At 43.9% G+C, this 23102-nt stretch overlaps 1 protein-coding gene across 1 annotated transcript in view; it reads right to left on the bottom strand.

Moving 5' to 3' along the window:
- The window catches only part of LOC138299949 (cytochrome P450 2A3-like), a 391420-nt gene that overhangs the window by 168747 nt on the left and 199571 nt on the right, over window positions 1-23102 (bottom strand). The window contains exon 6 of the mRNA XM_069238677.1: window positions 8827-8968. Coding sequence (XP_069094778.1) covers window positions 8827-8968 — 142 coding nt within the window. The remainder of the gene's footprint in view (window positions 1-8826; window positions 8969-23102) is intronic.

Raw genomic sequence — 23102 nt, 5'->3', positions numbered from 1 at the left:
GCACGCACTTCGCAGCTGTCTACTACGACCACTGCACTGTGTGCAGCCAAACCTGCTATATTAGACCCTTTTGCTTGGTGAATTAAAGTATACCAAAATTAGTGTGTATTCAAGCTGAAAAGTTTACAATTTCAGAACTCATCAACTGAAGTTTAGAGGAAAATGGTTGAACTTCTGAAATATATTTTAAGTTGATATTTGAGTACTAACTCATGTGGCCTTGAGGAGACTTATAGTAGTATTGTAGTGGTAGGGCAGTACAGCTATGGCTGTCATGTACTACCCACATAGACCCATTCTACATTGAAAAACCTTTTAACGTTACTGGTGGCAACACACCTGATACTTTGAGGTGATCACTACTGGTAATCGTGCCTATGGCTACCAATGAGGTAGTCTTATCTGAAGTGGTCACTATTGCAGCATTAATATTATTAGCAGATTGGAAGGATTCTCATTAAATATCAGAATCTCGTATTACAGAAAAGGGTTAACATTTTTGCATTACTTTCCCAGCAATATAATTTAATGTGTATGGATATGGGCAATCAATATTTAGGATTCTTTCTTGTGTTGTTATAAGATGGATACCTATTTAGAGTTCTTTTGTTTTTTTTAGGTGTGACTACTTTACAATCATTTGTTTTTTTTAGATATGGTTACTTTATAATCATTGTACTATGATGTAAGATTCTCTGACTTATAACTTTGTTTAGAGGGTAATTGCACATGTATGAAATTTGTCCAGTGAAGCCAAGCAAAGATGGCAGTAGCTTCGCTGTTGAGTGTGGAGATGTAGCGAATGCACTTTTTCTGTATCATGACCCCCAGAACGTTTTTCTTTTGTCTGGACCCTATTTTTGTGCACTGTGACACTGATTTTCAGTGCTACAGTGTGGGTTCCCTAAGCCTAAAATGGTTATAAAAGTAGTTCCAACCAATTGTTTAATTTATCTGTCCTGCAGAAAATGTATCCATGGTGTGGGAGTTAAATGTCATATGTGGGCTGCATTGTGTACTTACACTACTCACATATATGAAAAAATACATGTCTGCCAGGAGTACAGCTGTGCTTTGGCTGGGCTGCATTTTAAATATTCTGCAGTGACACATGGAAGAGAAAAGTTCCTCTGCCATATAGGAAATGCCTATTTTTATACATTAACTACTCCTAAATTATGCATGCCTAGTAAGAACATATGCAAACAGAGCACACTACATTTTGGGGTCATTGTGATTACACAGTGAAATAATATTCAAAAGCTGTTTCACTGTGTAAACTTTGCTAGACTTATTTGAACAGGTGTAGATATTTCTTACTGCTGAAAACAGTAGCCTGGTTTGGGGTTGCATCGATGTCAAGAACAAGATGTGAAGAGCAAAGGGGGCGATTAGTTGGTGTCAATCTAGCAGATGTAAGCAACGTGTCAGCTCCGAGCTGTGCAAAGTCAGAGATGCACTGACGGCAATGCGGTGTCCTTGATCCTTGCAGCAGCAGGGATGCATTGGTGTCGAAGGAGATGCTCTAGTGCTGACTGGCGCAACAGCGTTGATGCACAGGTTCTGGCAGTTGCAGCACATTATACCGATTTACCAAGACCCAGGACTAGATTCAGTGCTACTTGGTAGGGCAAGACGTCCAGTAATTCAGGCAATAAAAAGTGCAACAGGGATGTCCATAGGGGCCCCTGAACTGCCCATGCCAAGTGCATGGGCATTGAAGGGGTCCCTGTCTCCGCCAGCATTTGCATGGTGGTGAAATCGTCATGCAAAAGCCGGCAGAGAGGGGAGTCATAATCCCCAGGTCAGCGCTGCTTGCATCGCTGCCCTGGTGGATTAAGATTGCCGGCGCTGCCAGGCTGTCGACTGGCTGCACATGGTGGTGGTGGCGGTCGGACTGTGGCGACTCTGCCAGGGTCATAATTTGGAGGCCAAACCGCTACTTTGGCGGCGGTTGGACCTCCACCGCTGCCCTGTCGGTCTCATTTTCAATTTGCAGGGATAATTGAAATAGAATAAGGATTAAAATGAACGTACACCCACCTCACGTATTACATCTAGAGCGGACGGCCATTTTAAAAGCTTAGGAAGGTTAATAGAAATAAATGTGAGTTTACAAATGACATATTGGGATATGTTGACGGTTAGTTCTAAAAGCTGATTTAGTGGACCTGCCAGTCAGATGATTCACAGAGTTATGAAGACTATAGGAATATTGGTCTTGCTCTGTTTATATTTTGGATTTCAAGGTTTATCTGGTCATTTAATTTATGAATTTACTTGTTGAGGGTGAGTCTAAATTTAGAAGTAAGCATTGTTAGGAGTTATAACTGAAGGATGGCAGAAATGATCCGAGAGAGTAGTAAGGTGGACCAGATAAGTGGTCTGCTACAGAAATTTTCAAATGATCTGGATGTAAGAAATGAGACGAAATTTGAGGTATTATTGCAGAATAAGAGTATGTTGTCTAATGAGAAACTAGAAAACTGAAACACATTGAACCTAACATGACACAGTCCAAAAGAAGAAAGATTGCTTTATCAAATAGTGTTTTTTTGTGATTGCCTAAAACATGGTAGTGTCAAGGACACACATGGGGACCAACAAAAGGGCACAGAGAGAAATAAGAAAGGTTTAAAGAGTGCTCATAAACATTCTGTTGTACAATGTGACAAGTCTTCTGGGCGGCAGAAAGTGGAAATCAGCTGCTCTTCAGATTTGAATTCTGAAAAAGAGGACAGTAATGTTTGATAAAGAGAAGGTCAGTTGGAGAGCACTTTAATTGAAGACGATGGTGTTTTGACTGACCCTTTAGGGCAGTTCATGTTTGGTCCCATTTTGCTAACACATCTGCTTTCACCAGAATGGGCTCCAGCAGCACATGATTCAGATTATGTGCAGGATTGGTCGAGGAAACAGATTTTAAAAGATGTTAGAGTTTAAGATCCAAATGTCCTAGGCCTAATTTAGTGAATAATGTTGTGTTGATGCGTGATGCGGACCTGTAGATTTTAGCGTTCATTGGCAAGGGTGAACTAAGTCCCAGGAAGGGATTGTATAAAGGCCTAAAGATGTGCCAGGACAGATTGTTGGATCTTCGGGGCCCCTAAAAAAGATATTTGATATGGCAGAGGATGCATATGTGACAAAGAAGGATATTAATGTTGAGGAGTTGAGGGAATGGATAAAGAGACTAGTCTGCCTATTAGGCAGTGCTAATACTGCAATACCTGTGGAACGCCTGAAAAGCATTTAACTATAGACTAGTCCAAAATTGGTTGAGCTAGCCAATAATAAGGCAGTTCAAGCTGATGGTTTAATTTTGGGAGATCCCTTTATTAAAGAGATGTTAAAATATGCAAGAGGTTTCAGTTCTCTGCAGAAATCTCAAAGAGAGATTAAAAAAACTGTTTGACAGGGGTGTTTATGGTTGGAATGGGCTAATGAGGGGTTGTGTCCCCAGCCGGAGTCAAGACATTACAGGGACCTTGTTTTCAAAAGGTTTTAGACCTAATTTTTATCAGACCTCTTAACAGGCTGGAGGGGTTTATCCCTCAAAAATAAAGTACAAGAGGGAGAATGAACCGAGGAGAGTGTTGCACTTGGGGATCAGGTAAGACTTAATCCTTTTCTCACCCCATTAAAACTACGTGGCAGACTTGCACAGCTTTTCAGAAATTGGACATGGGTAACAGGAAATCCTTGGGTGTTGAAATATCACATAGATTTTGTGGAAGAACCGGTGAAGGTTTATCTCACAGAAATGATAAGGTTCAATACAGAACTTATAGATTTGGTGAACAAGGAGGTTCAGGAGTTGGTGGCAAGGAGAGCTATTGTGGAGGTAAGAGGAGAGTCAAAGGGATTTGTAAGCAATGTTTGTGTAGTTCAGAAAAAGGACAAATGAATGGGGCCTGTGAAATTTGAGTAGTTTGAACAATTGTGTGGAGTGTCATCATTTCAAGATGGACAGCATGCCTTTACTAAGGGACATTGTGCAAACAGGGGACTGGTTAACCTGGTTAGATTTAAAGGATGCTTCCTTGAAAATTCCGATTTGGCAAGTTTGTGTATCTGATGTTCGGTCTGTTTTCTGCCCCTTGGCCCTTAACCAAGGTTCTTTGACTTTAGCAGCATATTTGAGAGAGTAGTGTAGTGCGTCTAATTATATATCTAGACAACATTCTAATAATGGATCACTAGAGATCAAATTGTTGGATCATTCAAATATGACAGTGCCCTTGTTGGAAGATCTGGGGTTTGTGGTGAACTAACAGAAGTTGTGTCTGATTCTGAGTCAGGAGACCCACTTTTTAGGATGTTTGATAAATACAGTAGAGGGATAATTGAACTTGCTGAAGAAAAACTTGAAGCATATAGGAAAGGAAATAAAGAGGATATTGGTTTTAAAGAAAATCTCTTTCAGAATGTTGGAGTTTTACAAAGGACAAGTGCTCAATTCTTTTGTAGATGGATTATGCCTCTGCAGTAAAATATGTGAACAAATTAGGAAGACCAAACTCAAGGATCTGGCAGACTTGACCAAGGAGGTTTCAGGCATATGGTTTGAGACAAAACATAGCACTGCAGGCAGGACATTTACCATTTACAATGAATTGCAGGGTTCAAAGTGATTAGACTCTAGGCAGAGCATTTTTACTGAGATTGATGGAACATTAGGGACCTTTCCAGTATGCAAACAGATTGAATACCCAGTTGAAAATGTTTTACAGTTGGAGTCGAAATCTGGAATCAGAAGGGATAGGTGCAATCAGACAAGATTGGAGGGGTCTCAGAGCTTCTGTTTTCTTCCTTTTTCTATAATAACTCAGGTAACTGTGATGGTATGCAAGTATAAGGAGATGATGGTGGTAGTAACACCTCTTTGGAAGTCTCAGGTCTGGTATCCAATAGTTTTAGAGATGTAGGTTGATTATCCAATTCTGTTTTAAATATTTCCAGAGGTTTTGGGCGGTCCAACAGGGGAGTTGCACAGTTTGGTTTTGGAAGGTCAGTTGAGACTTAAGGCGTAGAACATTTCAGGCGGGTCTGGGAGGTGCCAGGCCTTTCATGAGGAGAATCAAATCTTATTAAGAAATCCTGGGCACCAGGTACTCAGAAGATGTGTAGATTGGCATGGCAAAAATTGATTTGTTGGTGTGTGGAAAGGGGTTTTTGATCCCATTTCAGTGGATGTTGTAGAGATAGTAAGCTATTTATATCACACGTTTGAGAAAGGTTTGTCTTACAGAACAATTAATGTTCATCGATCAGCTATTGCCTCTGGTCATATTTTGATTAATGGCATTACGATAGGCCATGATATTCTGGTAAGAGGCTTATGGGGAGTATAAGCACTTCAAAACCACTGTTTTTGAGATATAATTTGGTTAGGGACATGACAAAGGTATTGTATTATCTTGGGGGTTTAGGTGCAAATTAGTTACTAAATTTGAAGTTATATCAGAAGTTAACAATTTTGTTATGTCTAGTTCCGTTTAGAAGGGTATCAGATGTTAATGCTTTAGAAAATTCAAACAGGATGTTTTACCCTGAAGGAGTGTGTTTGTATCTAAGCACAAGGACAAAAACAAATTCAGTGTCCATATTTTACCCATATTTTGACAATCATGAAAATGTGTGCAGTACGCTGTGTCAAGGAATATGAAAAAAGAACATGAATGTTAAGATCTGGGAATGTGAAACAATTGTTAGTTTCCTTTAGGTATCCTCACAAAGCAGTGTGATCTCCAACTCTTGAGAGAGTGGTGAAGGAGATGAGTGATTCTGGTGAGAATGTTAGCCTGGTTCGTGCACATTCTGTGAGGTGGGTGTCTGCTTCACAAGCTGTTATGCTGGGAGATGCATTGCAAGACATATTGAGGTGTGCAGATTGGTCAGTGTTTCGAAGATTTTAGAACAAGCCTGTTGAGAATACAGTTTATTGTTTATTAAGGAAGCTTTGAACTTGCAATCATGTTAGCCTCCAGTCTTGACATAAACCGTAGATTTTCCACAGCGTTGATGGTCAGAAAATCTGGAGTTTATTAAAAACATGAATGCTAATGTTATTCCCGCCCTTTTTTACACAACCCTGCTCTTATATTGATGTGTTTTTTTGTGGCTCATGGCCAACAATAAAGGAAGCGGATGGAGGAAGTGGTATCATCTTTTGATGTGAATTCTATGTCAAGTTTCTGGAGTTTGGTTCATTCATAGATGCAGAATATGAACTTAGTTTTGTGGACTTGTGTTGAATTTGAAAAAAAAAAGTGAATATGTTATAATAGATATTTTATGATGAGATCAGCTAAAAAAAGAAGGTAGATGGCAGAGGGTTCTGACCCTTTATAATGTTGGAGTTTTCATGTTAGTTTTCTAAATTCTTTAAAGAGGCTGCTGAGGGGTGGCAATAAAGGAGACTGCAATAATATTAGCCTCTTTGTCTTAAGAATATCCAGATTTACGGGCCATCAAAGCAGGGGGCAATCTAAATTTTTCACAAGGATGCATTACTTGAAGTGGCTTGATAGAGATAAAGCTTCCCACGCATCAGACCTCTAGTGCAAAAAGAGAATGATTGACATGAGACTAATGATACATCTAAGATATATGAAGAATTGAGGGTGTGCCACCATTCTAGAAAAACAGATTCACTTTCAAAAGGACTCACATTAGACCAGAAATTTGCTTATGCCCACAGGATGGAAGTTAATTTCAGTTTGTTTAGTTAGGAACAAGGTAGGTTATTGGCCCCATTTCTGACTATCCTCAATGCCATAGCAATTTACAAAATTGTCAACAATTTTTTTTTTGATCAGGGAAGAAAAGCTGTGCATGTCAGTACCAAGTTTGATGATATTCTGCTAATGTCCCGAAGAAACAAACTGGATATGTTAGTACTGTAAGAGTTTGAAAGGTTAATTCCAGGGACGTAGTTACCAATAGTGCAGCAGATGCAGTGGCATCAGAGCACCGGGTTCTTTAATGCCAGCCCAAATGAAATAGTTTGTGTGCTTTCTAGCCACACAAATCAGTCTGTAATATGCCTGTTTTGGAAGAGGTTTTAGAAAATCAGGAGGACTTGGGCTTTCCATTTGAAAGCAGTTAAGTTAAGTTTGTTAAGAAATTTACCTAGAGCGCTTAAGTCGCCTGTCATTTTTAATAACTGCAAAGTTTCTGGAACGTATTAATTGCTCAGCCATTAAAAAAAGGAAAAAGTACTCTGATGTACAACATGGAACAGAAGAGGTGGCGATTTCCTCCGACCACGACTGTTGAGTGGCTCTTCTGCTGACTGACCAGCACATTGAAGTTCGTCAGACAGAAATATGTATGTGTTAGCATCTTGTTCAAAATGTTACGGTTCTGCAGTATTCTTGATGCAAGACGTTCTGTGCTGAACTTCTGTAATCGAGAGGCCTCATCTGTGAGAGGGAAAGGCAGGCTGCAGGGCACCAAAGTATCCTGCAGAGCCCATCTTTCATCTCAGTTCAGCTGCTTCTGACTGGCTGAGTCTGTACCACAATGCTGTTTTCAACAGAAGGGGTCTGTGCTGCTTTTTGGCATCTTGAGGAGTACAAAACTCTAAATATCTCAAAGTAAATGCAGGTTTTGCTGACAGCATAGCTCAGATATACAGCTATTTCGAGTAAAAAAATGAGTATCATTGAGTTTGATAACAATACACATCCATTATACGTGATTAGTGCTAAATGAAAACCTAGGGCAGAGTGTGTTTGTTATGACAACCATACTGTAACCCATGTGTCTCTAACCAGTCGATCACAAGCTACCAGTAGCTCCCAGACACCTTCTAAGTATTTCAGAGCCTTAAGTTTATTTTAGATAAACACAGGATCACATTTTTTCTTTTAAAGCTAAGAAAAGGCTGTGTTTTTTTACATTATTATCTTCAGGCTGCAGATAGCAGGGCCTGATAAGGAGCAGTGCTGGAGTCAGATTTATGGCGCAGGGCACATAGGTGAACTGCTGAAGCACTGAGGTATTTAACTCTTGAATAAAATTCCTTGTCAACTCAGGATTGGAGGTGTGAACAAAATTATGTTTCTCCAAGCTTTTAAGTCACAGAAAATTAAAGAGAAAAGTTACCTTATGATTAAGTTAACTTTTCTTTTTAAATTTCTCAAATTGTTTTCCAAAGTGTTGCATTTACAAACAGCAGGCCTCGTGCTTCCAGTGGCCAGTGGAACACTGTGCCATATTTATAACTGAAAAATACAGTCATTGTTTAAATAGGGAAATTTTAAAGTGCAGAAAAAGGGTCCAAATTATGAACATTTTTGTACATTAAATTCCTTCCATTTGAAAAAATGATTGTATGTGTGTTATCTAATGGTGTCACATATAGCAACATGTATGTCCTGTGCTACAAGTACATGCAACACAGGCTCACAGTTACCTATACACATAAATCCCGTACAAACTCACAGATGTTCATACATCCCCAGATACCACACTCTCACTGACACACATGGCATCCCTGTCATAGTTCCACTAGTCAAAGTATTTTTTTCAAACCATAGTATCTGGTTCTACAGACATTAGGGTTAAGGTCAAGGAAGCAGGCATAATGGTGTCTGGTAATAATGCACAAGTGGCTTGGCCTTCAGTAGCTCATGATGATTTTCACCAATCAGAAGCAGCTCCCACTACAGAAAAGGTTAGAGAACCCTGCTGTAACCATTTCATGTTACACTTCCAAACTTGCAAATTACAGAATATTGAGAAAGGGAAAATGTGACATTTAAGCATGTTAAATCCACTGACAGGTTGTGTGGCTTTTTGTGTTTTTAACAGTCATACCTTGAATATCAGGATACTTCAGGAGCAAGAGGAGGCCGAACCGTATTGTTGTACTGACAGTTTCGGTTCCTGCGATAAACAGATCGAGTACTGTGATTACCAAATTCTTCATAAAGTATTCTGTGGAAGGATTTTGTTTTTCCTTGGATTGAACAGAGAAGTAAAAGTTCAAAACGTTCAATAAGCAAATTAGGAAAAGTAATGTCAGATATTGTGTTAAGAGTACATGAATGAACATGGTTAGAAACGGTTTTAATTTATTACAAATTTTTCTGCTGGGCAATAATTTAAGAATAACGTTTCCTGTCACAGTCCTGCAGAATCTAAATGTGGTAAATAGAAACTGTAAATATTATTAATCTTTGTAGAGCTCATGTCATTGCCTTCTGGATTTTGAAAGTATATGACTACAAAACAGCACTTAAATCTCTGACATATAGGTATCTTTTGCATGTAACAAGTTAACAATACATTTAATTCCATGTTCGTGTTTAAAGTAAGAAAGTTATAGGTGATTAGGTCATGAATATATTTGTCAGATTCCCAAACTAAAAATGATTAGCATGTGTAAGGTTCAGGAACTCAATACAAACGTGATTGATTTCAGGCAGACATTATTTGATATCCCGTAAATGATATTTGTACTTGGTAAATGAACTTTATTTTTGCCGATCAAGTTTTCAGACCATGTAATCAACTTTTTGCAAGCCTGACTCTGAATGCATTTACCTTCAAAACATTACAACTAAATTTTAAGAAAGGATTTTGCGGCATATCTTGGCAGAAACGTTTACAATCTAACCACCATGGTGGTATCGTTTTAGAAGTAAGTATAGAATATATATATACTCTTAGAAAAAACAAATGTTACAGGGATGTTGGAGTTAGGCTCATATTTAAAACATACAAAGCCATAGAAATTCAGCTGTTATAGTTAAAGTTATTTCAAGTAACTATAACTCGTGCCCTAAGGTAACTATAACTCGCGTCCGCGCCATGCAGTTTTCTCATCAATAATGTTACTGAAAATATTCCAGCGATATTATCAAACAAAAAATACAAAGGTTACAGTTAACACATGCACCAAGGTAACTATAACTCCTATAACATCATTATGTTAGTCATTGTATTCTTTGTTTGCAAATGATGTCTACTTAAACATGTAGTCAATAAATTCTAAAAACCATTTATATCCTGCCACAATGTTCACTTTCACACATGCTTCTGCTTCCATGCATACATCACTCTTTCAGCTGGAAATGCTTTCTAATCATACTATGTGCATTTGCGTGTGAACATTTGAATCATTAGCACTTCTAAACAATTTTTTATTTCATCTATTCCTTAATTCATAATACAATTCTCTGTGGTTGCTTCTTTCAATATTGTGGCTTGTATAGCATTCTTTGATACTGTGGCTTCAATTTCAGTTTCTTTGCTCATTTCAGCGGATCCACACCTTCTTCAGGAACGACTCTCCAGAGATACATCACATGAAAATAAGCTAAAATTCAATCAAATATTATGCTAAGCCAAAACTGAACCATACACTTTTCACTATGCCAATAAATACTGAGTCAGAACCTTCACCCTAAAACAAGTTATTAGAAAACATGTGTTCTTGTGCCCAAAGTCAAACTTCACCACATAGCAGTGAAAAGGAAGCAAAATACTGTCCAATGAAATTCTAGTGACACCATGCATGAACTTCTATAGTGCTCCCTTGAGCAATATGTAAAATGCCTTGCATGCTCAAGCTTTTAGTAAATAATCTATTATTAATATTATCTCATGACCTCATACTGTGTACTGTGTTAAAGAGGGGCTTTCATAGTTTCGTAACTCCCATGCCAAACAATTGAATTTCAACTCTTAAGGCGTAATGCTGAAGACAAAATTAATCTCTCAATTCTTTTAAAAATGAGATCAAAGACCAGGTGCTGTAAAACGAGGAAAGCGGAAACAATCATTGTGAAAAAAGATAACTAGAGCTTGCTTTCCACAGTCAAGCAATTGTATTATGCCGAAAGTAACACATACCAGGCATCTTGGTACTATGAAGATTAAATCTTACATTGACTGTCTGGTGCAACTGAAAGACATGACGGATAATGTCTGTTGAAAAGTGGATTATTGGCAAGGGCATGTAAGTATCTATACATAGCAATAGGCCACTGACCCCCATTAGGTCCAGTCAGGTCACAATATATTAATGCCCACTCAACACCTGCGCGATAAGGCTTAACGTAGGAGATAGGAGTGTAAAGCATTTAAAAATCACAAAATAGTAAATAAATAAAACACAAAATAGAATAAAAATCCAACACTAATTTGTACAAATAGAGTATAATTTTATATTTATAATGACACAAAAATGATTAAAATCCGATAAGGGGAACCGGAGATATACATTTTTAAAGAATTAGGCCCTTACTATGACATTGGCAGTAAATCCCGCTTACTGCCACAGTGACGGCCGTCAACATACCACTGCGGTGGCAGATATCCGTTCGCCATATTATGACATACACACACCAATCGAACAGAACACTGCCACATACACAAATCCGCTAGCCCAAATGTCAGTGGTAAAGTGTTGGTACCAACACCCACACCGTTACGCCAACAAAACAACGCCCACCACATTATGACCCACAAATCACCACTGCGGACATTCAACGAGAGTAAACCATTGGCGGTACACACCTGCGTACTCATTATAAACACCCAAATACAAAACAACACTACATTGGCCAAAACGTAAATCACATATCTGACACTGATACACACACCACACCCACCCACCCACAACACTATAAAACACACACCCACATTACCCACAACCCTTTGTGAACACCAGTTATTGCCACCAGACTGAAACAAAGACCACTGAGACAATTAAACACACACACACCACAAACACCCACACATCCGTCATGCCCATCACATCCCACACCCCACAACATTACTCAACACCCTCTCACCAACACATACCACACAACACCCATGTCTCCACTAAGGCACCCCGTTACACTGATGAGGAGTTGTGGGTCATGATGGAGGAAATAGCCAGGGTAGAGCCACAGCTGTTTGGAGCACAGGTACAGCAAATGTCCATTGCCAGGAAGATGGAGCTATGGCAGAGAATCGTGTTCTTGGTGGGACATCATCCAAGAACAAGGGATGGCATCAAGAAGAGGTGGACCGACATACAGGAGAAGGTATGTTCTGTGGCAGCAAGGCACCAGCTCGCCATACACAGGACTGGCGGTGGACCCCCAGCCCCTCCCCCACAGCTCACAGCATGGGAGGAGCAAGTCTTGGCAATACTGCATCCTGAAGGACTCACTGGAGTTGCCGGAGGTCTGGACACTGGTGAGTCAATATTTACTACTGGCACTACCTGCATGACATCACACCCCTCACCCTCACCCTCACATCACTCCACTCCTTCCCACACACTTCACCTACATAGATGACGAACCCCAATGCCTAGCCCTGCATGCTATACCAATGCATGGACAGCCCTCCCAGCCCTGCATGGACACCCATCACAAAAGCATGCACAGCATGGAGAACTAACAAACCCACAATACATCACCATACACAAAGGTGGCAGGGCAACAGCAGCGATAGAGGGGAAGCAAGGGATGTTGAATTTGTCACAGACATGAAGCATAATACATCACTTACATCCCCACAGGTACACCAGCCAATCTCAGCAGAGAGGAGGTGTCACGACTAACCAGTCCCCCAACAGAAGAAGCCCCCAGTGATGACAGTATCTCTGGACTTCAGGATCTGGATGAACTACCTGGCCCGTCAGGGACCACTGGTCAATTGGTTTCCCCAGCCCACTCACAGTCCACCACAGTGCCTCCCACATCAGTATCCAACACCATAGCACCAACCAAATGTCCTCACACCTGTTTCCCCAGCAGTGTGCCACCTGTACAGGAACCCTAGTCCACACCTCACACCCAAGACAATCAAGGTCCTGCGGTCAGTGGCAGTGGGCACACCATTCAGGGGACAGAGACACAGGGGAACAGGGACACTGGGAGGATCGCTGTGCGCCAGGGGGACGACAGGCCCAGGGAACTGACTCTCAAGGAGCCACTTACTAATGTCCTGGGGGCTTACCAACAATCCCAGGACAAGATGGGCCAGATCCTTACCAACATGCAGGAGAACAAGCGGCTGCAGGAGGAACATCATCAGGAGATCAGGGAGGATTTGCAGGCCCTCAACACCACCATGAGCTGCATAGCAGGGGTGCTTGCAGACATGGGCAACATCATGAGGGAATGGACAGCACACCAGCGGGCCCCTACCACTAGCCAGCCTACTGACCAGCGTTCCACTTCCGCTAGTGGGCAGGAGGCCCCACCACAGAACAGGCCGCGAGCACCCCCTCCTTCTGCAGAAGGTGAACCACCCCGCAAATGTTCCCTGCGACCCAGACAGAAGCCAGAGACACTTGCCAAGACCAAGACAACCGTCAGGAAATAAGACCCTCCTGAATCTCCCCGTGTTGTCCCACCCTGTCACCTTGTCCACTTTGAACTGCCTTTGAACCTCTTCCTATGGCCCCTTGGACACTGGACCTGTGCTACAAACAGAAGGGAACTATACCCTTGACTTTCCTCTACCATCATCCCATTCCATTGCACTTTCCTGTCAATTATTTGCACTACAATAAACACCATTGCACACAAATTGACTGATAGTGTTTTATGTGATGAAAATGTGCATTTATGGAAACAGTCACATCATGTGCAAATGATCTGAACACTATGATAGCATCAAATTAATGACCTATAGCTGTCTGTAGTCATCACATCAGTACATTGTTGTACTATCACCAACATCTGCAAAATAAGAAGCCATAGGTGACAGTAAGTAGAGATGCAAAGAAAGTGAATGCCATCCTGCTACAGCCACACAGATAAAACAATCGTCAAAGGAATGGTCAGTTACACTGTCTCACCTGTGTGTCATTGGAAGTATTGATGTACAACTGACATTCTGTTGTCCACATCATCATCCTCTGACTCCTTATCCTCACTGTCCTCAGGGTCTACTGCTGCCACAGGGGCATTTTCAGTCTCCTCCTCCTGCAGATAAGGCACATGTCGTTGGAGAGCCAGGTTGTGCCACTACTATCTGGCAGACCTTCTCAGGTGAGTAGCACAGGGATCCACCTGTCAGATGCAGGCATCTAAACCTGGCCTTCAGGATGCCAAAGGTCCTTTCGATAGTTCTCCTGGTCCGCCCATGTGCATCACTGTAACTATTCTCAGCCCCTGTCCTGGCAATCCTCACAGGGGTCAGGAGCCACAATAGGTTTTGGTAACCTGAGTCACCCTGCAAGTATTGAGGGACAAACATTAGCCTTACACAATGGTATAGGGATAACACCAGAAGGCATACACTGACATACATTGGGTGGGCACTCATGCTAGCCTATCAGCCACACTATGTGCCTCTGTAGTTGTGCCATCACATTTGGGATGCTCCTATTCCTCAGAACAAAGGCGTCATGCACCAACCCTGGATGCTTGGCAGTAACGTGGAAGATGTACTGGTCTGCAAGGCACACCATTTGCACATTGAATGAGTGGAAACTCTTCCGATTCCTGAACACCTGTTCATTCTGGTGGGTGGAGACAAACTCAATATGTGTTCTGTCAATCGCCCCAATAACATTGGGTATACATCCCATTTCATAGAATCCTGCCTTAACAGTAGCCAAATCATCCACCTGGGGGAAAGGATTATAGCTGAACATATGTTTGACCAAGGCAGACAGAACCCTTACCAGCACGATTGAGAACACTGGCTGTGACATCTCTGCTGCCAAGCCCACTGTCACTTGGAAAGAACCAGTTGCCAGGAAATGGAGCACTGATAGAACCTACACAAGAGGGGTGATCCCAGTGGGATGACGCATAGCTGATATCAGATCAGGCTCCAACTGGGCACACAGCTCTGTGATTGTGACCCTGTCCAGTCTATAGGTGAGTATTATGTGCCTCTCCTCTAGTGTAGCCAAGTCCACAAGGGGTCTCTACATGGGGGCTTGTCTCCTTCTCCTATTCATCAGCAGTGGTTGGTATCTAAGGGACACAAGAGTGAGTAGGGTGTCACAGTATGAACAATGGAACTACTACCTCAGTGTACATAGAGCATTGTTGTGATTGGACAGTGGGAATTGCAATGTACGTTCAAACGTCAGCAATGACGCAGTTATAGATTACCTGAATGTTGTTCACGTCTATTAAATGGCGACCGCCTGACCTGTATCTAGGGACAGGTGGAAGTAAGGTAACTGCACCGACGTTGGGCATCCTGATGGAAGGCGGTCTCGCACATCTGTGTAATTCCTCATTGGCTAATATGGGACTCTATGGAGTACAGTGGCCAATGAGGATTGCGGCGGCAGTGACGGTGAACACCACAGTGGACGTGAATCCCATTTTTGATCTAAATCCTCACATGATTCCTGACTTTCCACAGGCCAACACCTACACTGCGTGGGCTGCTGTGACTTGTGTCTGGAACCTACCATGGTCTGTGTGACTGGGAAAAGGGCACCTGCTTTCAATTTGGAGGAGTTGGAGTGTTTGGTGGAAGGGGTCCTAACCCAGTATGGACTGCTGTATTGGTCTCCAGACCAACAGGTGAATACCTCTTGGGCACGATGCATGTGGCAAGGTTGCATGGACATGGGTGTGCAAGCATTGTGTCATTTGGAGCGGTGGTATGTCTGTTGGCAGTGCACATGATGGGCACCGGGTAATGTGTGTGCCAATGGAGATGGAAATGGGATTTGTGGGCCATATGTGTGACAGGCTGGATTGTATGTGTAATGGTGTTCTTCCGTCTGTATTACCTCTACAGGTCAGCACCCATCAGAAGAAGGGACTGTGACGTGCCATCGCCATGGATGTGCGGACCCTGGAGGTCTACAGCAGGTGGAGCACCCACTGTCAGAAAAGGTGGGAGGACCTGAGATGCTGGGCACAGAAGACCACGGAGGACCAGCTGGGGCTGGCCTCCCAACGAGGAAGGGGTGCCCGTCGGAACCTGATCCCCCTGATGGCCTGGATACTGGTGGTGGCCTACCCAGAGCTGGATGGGCACTTGAGGGCATCACAACAGCCACAAGGGGATGAGTACAGTGGCCGAAACTACAATCATTGGTATGTGGCATGGGATTCGAGTAGTGGTTGTGAGTCAGTGGGTTCCCCCTTAATGCCAGGTCAGATACAGAAGCCCTCACCTCCAGCAGAGGGCATGTAGGCAACGCTCCCGGGACTGTTGTACAAGGAGCCCCCTCCAGAACCAGTGGCAAGTTCCCCACTTCAGAGTCTGTGACCTTGCACTTCCCAGCATTGGGAAATGGGAATGGAGCCCTCTCCAGAACCAGTGGGCAAGTTCCCCACCTCAGAGACTGTGACCTTGCACTCCCCAGCATTGGGAAATGGGCATGGAGCCCCCTCCAGAACCAGTGGGCAAGTTCCTCACCTCAGAGACTGAGACCTTGCATGCCCCAGCATTGGGAAATGAGCATGGAGCTCCCTCCAGAACCAGTGGGCAAATTCCCTACCTCAGAGACTATGACCTTGCACTCCCCAGCTTTGGGAAATGGGCATGGAGCCCCCTCCAGAACCAGTGGGCAAGTTCCCCACTTCAGTTGAACTGCCCCCACCCCATCCCCCCTGAGGTGCCTGCCCACTTCCAACATGTTGCCCCTGCACAGTTTGGTGAGGAGAATGTCAGGATCAAGTTGGGGCTTGGACGCTCCCCTATGTCCATGTGGGCCTTTTGTACTTTGGACTGGGCATTGGCCCTTTCTAGAAAATGGTTCTTGTATAATATTTGTCAATTCGGTACAAATGGTGGTTGTTAGCATGCGAATACATTTTCAATCCTGCCTTACTGTTGTGCTTGCATTATTATGAGGTGTGTCCTATGACAATGTTTTTTGTCTGTAGCTGGTTGTGTGTATGGTGTGTGTGTGTTGTGTGTGTGTGTCACTCTCCTTTTCCTCCCTCCCACCCTTGTGTGCTAGGTGGCTGTACTCACCGTCGTCATCTTCGTCGGTGTTGGTGTTCCAGGTAGAGCATGGCGTAGAAAAGCATCAGGAAGCCCTGCAGTTCCGGTTCCATGGCGGCGTTGATCTTCTCTGTGTCTCTAATGGTGAGTCTTCGGTCTTCTGTGTTGTGTTTCTGCCAGGCTTTTGATGGTGTTGATACCGCCCCAGAAATCGTGGCGGTGTGCTGTGTCATAATATGGTGGGCGTTACTTTGTCTTCCGCCTGGCTGTTGATGGCTGCTGCTGCGGTCAGTTGTATGTACACCCTGGCGGTTGGTGTGGTACATTGGCTGTCTATGGGAGTTATCAACACAATGGTCATAATTTGGGGGTAATTACCACCAGCCTGTCGGCGGTATTACCGACACTTTATTACTCACTGCCAATGTCATAATGACCACTTTAATGTTTTTTAGCGCATAGAAACTAAGGGCCTGATTTATTCTTTTTTATGGCCGCATCTGTGTCATTTTTTGATTCAAAAGCAGTGCAAACTTACAAAATCTAATTGAATTTTGTAAGTTCGCGCCGCTTTTGAGTAAAAAAATTACACAAATGCAGCACTAAAAAAGTATAAATCAGGCCCTAAAAGTGCCAATCTGGTCACCTGGTCACACTAGACCGGGGCAAAGTCAAAGTTTGAGGCCAACCGCGATGGAGCTCTGCTGAGCAACAGCAACCGGGAGCTCTTGGTAAAAAGTTTATCTTGGGACTTAGACCCTCATTACGACTTTGACTTCAGCGGTCTTTTTGCAAGACCGCCTAAGCCACTGCTGCCAACAGGCTTTTATATTTGGAGTTGCTGAGGATTTCTGCCTGGCTGACAGAGGAAGAGAGGCGGTTCCACCGCCAGCAACGCCACGCCAACAGGCGTAATATGGCGGGGCGGTGTCTTGTACAGCGGTGCAATGCTGGCGGTGGCAGATGCCAGGACTCATCCCCTCCTGGACGGCCACCTCGCCAAAACAGGTAAGTGGACTCTCCGAAAGGGAGGGTTGGGTGCATGTGTGTGTATGTGTAGTAGAATGGGTGTGCATGAGTTAGTGTGTGTATGTATGTGTGTGTGGAAGGTGTATGTGTCTGCATATATGTAGAGTGAAGGGAGTGTCAGGGTGCAAGTGAGTAGGTGTGTATTGGGATGCATGCATGTTGGTGTGCATGTGCATGTTTGCAAGTCTGCGAGTGAGAGGGGGTGTCTATATGTATGCAGGTGAGTTAGTGGGGGTGTCTGTGTATGCATCTTAGTATGGATGTGTGTGGTGTCTACGTGTGTGTATGTGTGTATGAAGGCACAGGGTAAGGGTTGTCTGTGTGTGCTTTTGTGAGTGTGTTATGCCAAGGGGGTATGGGTGTGCTGTGTTTGTGTGAGTGTGTGTATGTTTGTGTGAATGTGGAGGGGTGGAAGGGGGTGTCTGAGTGCATGCATGTGAGTCTATGTGTCAATTTGAGTGCGTGCATGCGAGTGTATGTGTCAGTGTGAGTGTGTGCATAAGAGTGTATGTGTCTGGGTGAGTGCGTGTGTGAGCATGAATGGGTGTAACTGAGTGCATGTTTGGGTGTGAGTGTGTGGGGGTGTTTGTAAACAAATGCGTGGGTGAGTGGGGGTGTGTGAATGTCAGTGTGTGGTCATGTGGGGGTGTGTCTGCTGGTGACAGGAATGGATATTCTTATCGCCAGGTAAATGACCATCAGCATTTTTGCAGCGGTACGACTGCCTTAATAATCCTGGTGGTCTGCTGAGTCGTAATACCAATACCAACTGCCCTGGCCAAAGTCTTAATATGGTTGTCTTTACCACTGGCCTGGCAGAAGTAAGACCGCCACCGCAAGCCTGGCGGTCCAAGGACTGCGAGTGTATGTGTCTGTGTGAGTGCGTGTGTGGCCATGAATGGGTGTAACTGAGTGTGTTTTTGGGTGTGAGTGTGTGGGGGTGTTTGTAAACGAATGCGTGGGTGAGTTGGGGTGCGTGAATGTAGGTGTGTTGTCATGTGGGGGGGTGTCTGCTGGCGACAGGAATTGATATTCTTATCGCCAGGTAAATGACCGTCAGCATTTTTGTGGCGGTGCGACTGCCACAATAATCCTAGTGGTCTGCTGAGTTGTAATACCAATACCGACTGCCCTGGCCAAAGTCTTAATATGGTTGTCTTTACCACTGGCCTGGCAGAAGTAAGACCGCCACCGCAAGCCTGGCGGTCCAAGGACTGCGAGTGTATGTGTCTGTGTGAGTGCATGTGTGGGTATGAATGGGTGTAACTGAGTGTATGTTTGGGTGTGAGTGTGTGGGGGTGTTTGTAAATGAATGCGTGGGTGAGTGGGTGTGTGTGAATGTAGGTGTGTGGTCATGTGGGGGGGTGTCTGCTGGCAACATGAATGGATATTCCTATCGGCAGGTACATGACCGTCAGCATTTTGTGGCGTTGCAACTGCCACAAAAATCTGCTGAGTCGTAATACCAATACCGACTGCCCTGTCCAAAGTCTTAATATGGTCATCTTTACCACTGGCCTGGCAGAAGTAAAACCACCACTGCGAGCCTGGCGGTCCAAGGACCGCGAGACTCGTAATGGCATCCTTAGCCTTTTCTTTTTTACGTTAGGACTTTGTTGCTTTTTCAGAGCTTTTTCCTTCGGACGGGGGTCGACCCTCCACAGCAAACCAATTTCAATGTGAGGTCGTCAGATCACCTTTTGAGAAGCCCCAATGAAATACTGGAATTCTGGTGCTTCAGAGTTTTTCAGCGGGATGAACCTTCAATTCAGGCCAGGTCGCAATTGAGGTAAGCCAGCTTGACTCACCACGGCGGGCTGGTCCCTTTATGGAGCTTTTTTCCAAAAGTTCTCCAAACTTCTCCAAACTTCTGGATCTTCTTCCAGAAGTCCTTATTATGGTCCTTTAGGACTCCACAGCTCACCCCAAGGTTCAAGAAGGTCTGACTTGCTCCTTGAGGGAGCTCCAACTCCCAGAATGCACATGGTTCAAATCCAAAAAGGACCACTAGTCATGGGTCAGCTGGTCAGTTCCTTCAGGTTTTGATGCAGGGGACTGTGAGACGCTCCTTTGTACCTGTAGCAAACAGGTAGTCCCTTCTTGAACCAGTTGAAGACAGGCAAAGTCTTTTTAGTAGTGAAGGCCAAGTGTGCAGCTAGTGCAGTCCTTCAGGGTGCACTGTTCAGATACAGGTGAGGGGTCTAGCAGGGTAGTCCTTCTTCTCCTGATGTTGTTCCATGTAGGGATCTGAGGTATGGGTGCAGCTCTGCCAAATTTATCCTCGCTCCTGGGGTGAAAAGCAGGGAGGGGTCAAATATCAAATCACAGGCGGGCCACTGCCCTCTTGGATGACCACTTCCTGGGAAGTGTGATTAAAATCAATCCCAGGGAGAAACATTCCTTAAAAATCCACCATGGCTGAAAGTGAATTTTGGAGGTTAGGTCTGGCTGAGCCCAGCCACAGGTGTGGCTAAAAATCCTTAACACGCCCCTCTCCTGTCCTCTTCTAATCTAATCAAGAGGGCACCTGGTTGTCTGGGTTTGCAGGAAATGGTGGAGATCCTGAGCTGCTCCAAAGGTCCTTCCTTTCTTTGAGGACCAGTTTGGCTGCTCTCCCCCATCCTGTTTCACCATCTGCTGAAGCAGATCTCCACCCAAAGGCACTTCTTTTGTGTTCAGCTCAGGCCACTTCACACATCATCAAGGCAGGTTGGCCATGTTGCTAGAGGCTGGTTTATCAGAAAAGGACACTCCAGAGCTGAAACTGGTATCTTTTAGTCAGAGTTCTAAAACTCTTTCACTGAACTAGTTATAGTGAATTCAACAATGTCAAGTTGTTGTATTTACTATAGCAATTAGTTGGAGACCAAACCTGCAATATCTAGCTCCATTGGAGACTTTATAACTTAAAGTAAAGTCTCCCCATTTTAGCTTAGGGAGCCTATTCACTACAATGAGGGAAAATGAATTTGTCTATGTTTCCTCATCAGGGCTTATAAAACCTATGTTATAAATTTCCTGCTTATAGTGACACAGTTACACTGCACCCAACCCTGGGGCACCTAGGGCACACCTTAGGGGTGACCTATATGTAAAAATAAGGTAGTTTAAGACTTTGGAAGTACTTTTAATTCCAAAATCGAATGTGCATGTAACTTTAATTTAAAGAAGCTAGCAAGGCAGGCCTGCCTTTAAAATTACCCTGGGCACCTCAGCAGTGCACCTATGGGTGCACCCCCTACGCTGGGGTCCCTAAACGTACATGCCCTACCACACCCTAGGGTCTTATAGGTAGGTTGACATAGCCAATTATAATTAGCCTAATTTGCATACTCATTTTACACAGATCACAGGCACTGGGACTTGTTAGCAGTACCCAGGGCACCATCAGAGTCACAAAAACACCATCAAAAAGTAAAAAATGGGGGCAAAAAGTTATAGGGCTTCTGCAATCAACCCACTTTGCTCACAATGTTCTATAAAATACTGGACACATTTGGCAACAGTGTAATAATACGACTGTGGAGTAGAACTCATATGCCAAAACATGAAGGCTGTCTATGTGTCAAAAATCAAGCGCAGCAAAAAACTGCCTAGAATGCACTAACTGTTAAGATAAGACCCTGGCTAAACTAGCACTAAGCAATTATGTGCCAAAAAGTGTTACAATGGGAAGTCTAGTTCCCGCTGGCAATGGATCTTCATAAAAAATTAGCGTATTTCAAAGTGCCTTATCATAAAAGTTCTAGTCAACTAAATGGGCCAAATCAAAAATGTTGTATAAGTACAAATCCATTCCTTATAACAAAAATACAGTTAAACGCAACCTTAAAAGGCCTGCAAGGAATTTCTATAGCAACTTATGAAAAAAATATACTGGAGATTGGAGTGACCCATAATAATCTGTGCCTGCTTCATGAAAATGTCTCTCTGCTTGATCATTTCGTACTTCGGGATACTCCTAACTTTCGTTGGCGGAAAAACATCTCCACTTAATATAGGTGTACTAGCATTACCTCTACGTCCCTCGTATTAGAGCCATCGATATCATGAGGTTATCCTCTATCCAGACAGGAAACAAAACAGGAAATACTCTCCAGTCCCATCCACCCACCCTCCAGCTCAGACATATAACCAACAATCAATAGGAGGACTTCCTGTTTTGTTTCCTGTCCCAGCACTTACAGGTGACACTGAGGTGACTGCTGAGCTTTCACCTCCATCTTGTTGCAGGGGTTCCCCCTTTGCAGGGCTCTGGGGGACACTATGGCCTTCGGGCCTCCCATATTGTCCTGCATGTATGTCTGGATGCTGTGTGGGGCAGCATTGCAAGGTACCTGCTGTTTTTTTTTTTTTTACTCATGGTTGCTGGAGCATTGGGTTGCGCTCCAGCAGTGTTGCTGGCTGCTTCTGTGCTTCGGGCCAGCTGCCTCTCACTGCGGTGATGGCTGGCGCCCACCGGTGCCTGTGTGCCACGCTGCCCCTTTGTGCAGTTGAGGTGGTGCTCCCTACCCCGAGGGGTGAGTCAGTGAGTGACGGGACTTAACGCTCCCCCATCCTTCCCTCCTGTACGGCAGGTTGGTTGTGCTGGCTTTCCTTGATAACGGGGGCAGAGTTGGGAACTTCCTTACCCTTATGTCCAGGGACGCGAGTGGCCTGGCATTCCTCAGGGGCTGCCGCTGGAGCTCTATGTCTGTGTGCGCCTCATCAACTTTATTAGCTGGTGCCTGACTCTCTCTCCTTGGCAGTGAGATGCTTCTTGGGAGGTCAAGGACTTCCGCATTTCTGGGCCGGGCTGTGGAACTTAAAGTGGCGGGCCCTCGGGCTGCTTTTTGTGATTACTCTCAGTATGTTTGGAGTCCTTAAATGGCCTCAGCTGTTTTCTGTTGTGCAGCATCTGCCAATTTAAGAGGTTTGTATTTGGGGCTGTTTGTTCACGGTCCTGTCTGTTGTTGGGCTTGTGCTGCTTCTAGTTGTGATGGGGAAGCATACAGCTAAGAAGAGGAATTTGTCTCCCACCTCCTCTGATACCTCTTCTTCTTTGGCTGTAGGGTTGTCTTCCTCCTCTCCAACTAGAAAGAAAGTGGGGCTAAAGAAGACAGGTTGAGGCGTTTAATTATGGAAACCTTGTCTTCCTTGAAAAAGAAAAAGTCAAGCTCCCGGTCATCCCAGGCGCAGGATTTTCC

Source organism: Pleurodeles waltl, chromosome 6, assembly GCF_031143425.1.
Source record: "Pleurodeles waltl isolate 20211129_DDA chromosome 6, aPleWal1.hap1.20221129, whole genome shotgun sequence".
Lineage (NCBI taxonomy): Eukaryota > Metazoa > Chordata > Amphibia > Caudata > Salamandridae > Pleurodeles > Pleurodeles waltl.
This window is presented reverse-complemented; position numbering and strand designations above follow the sequence as displayed.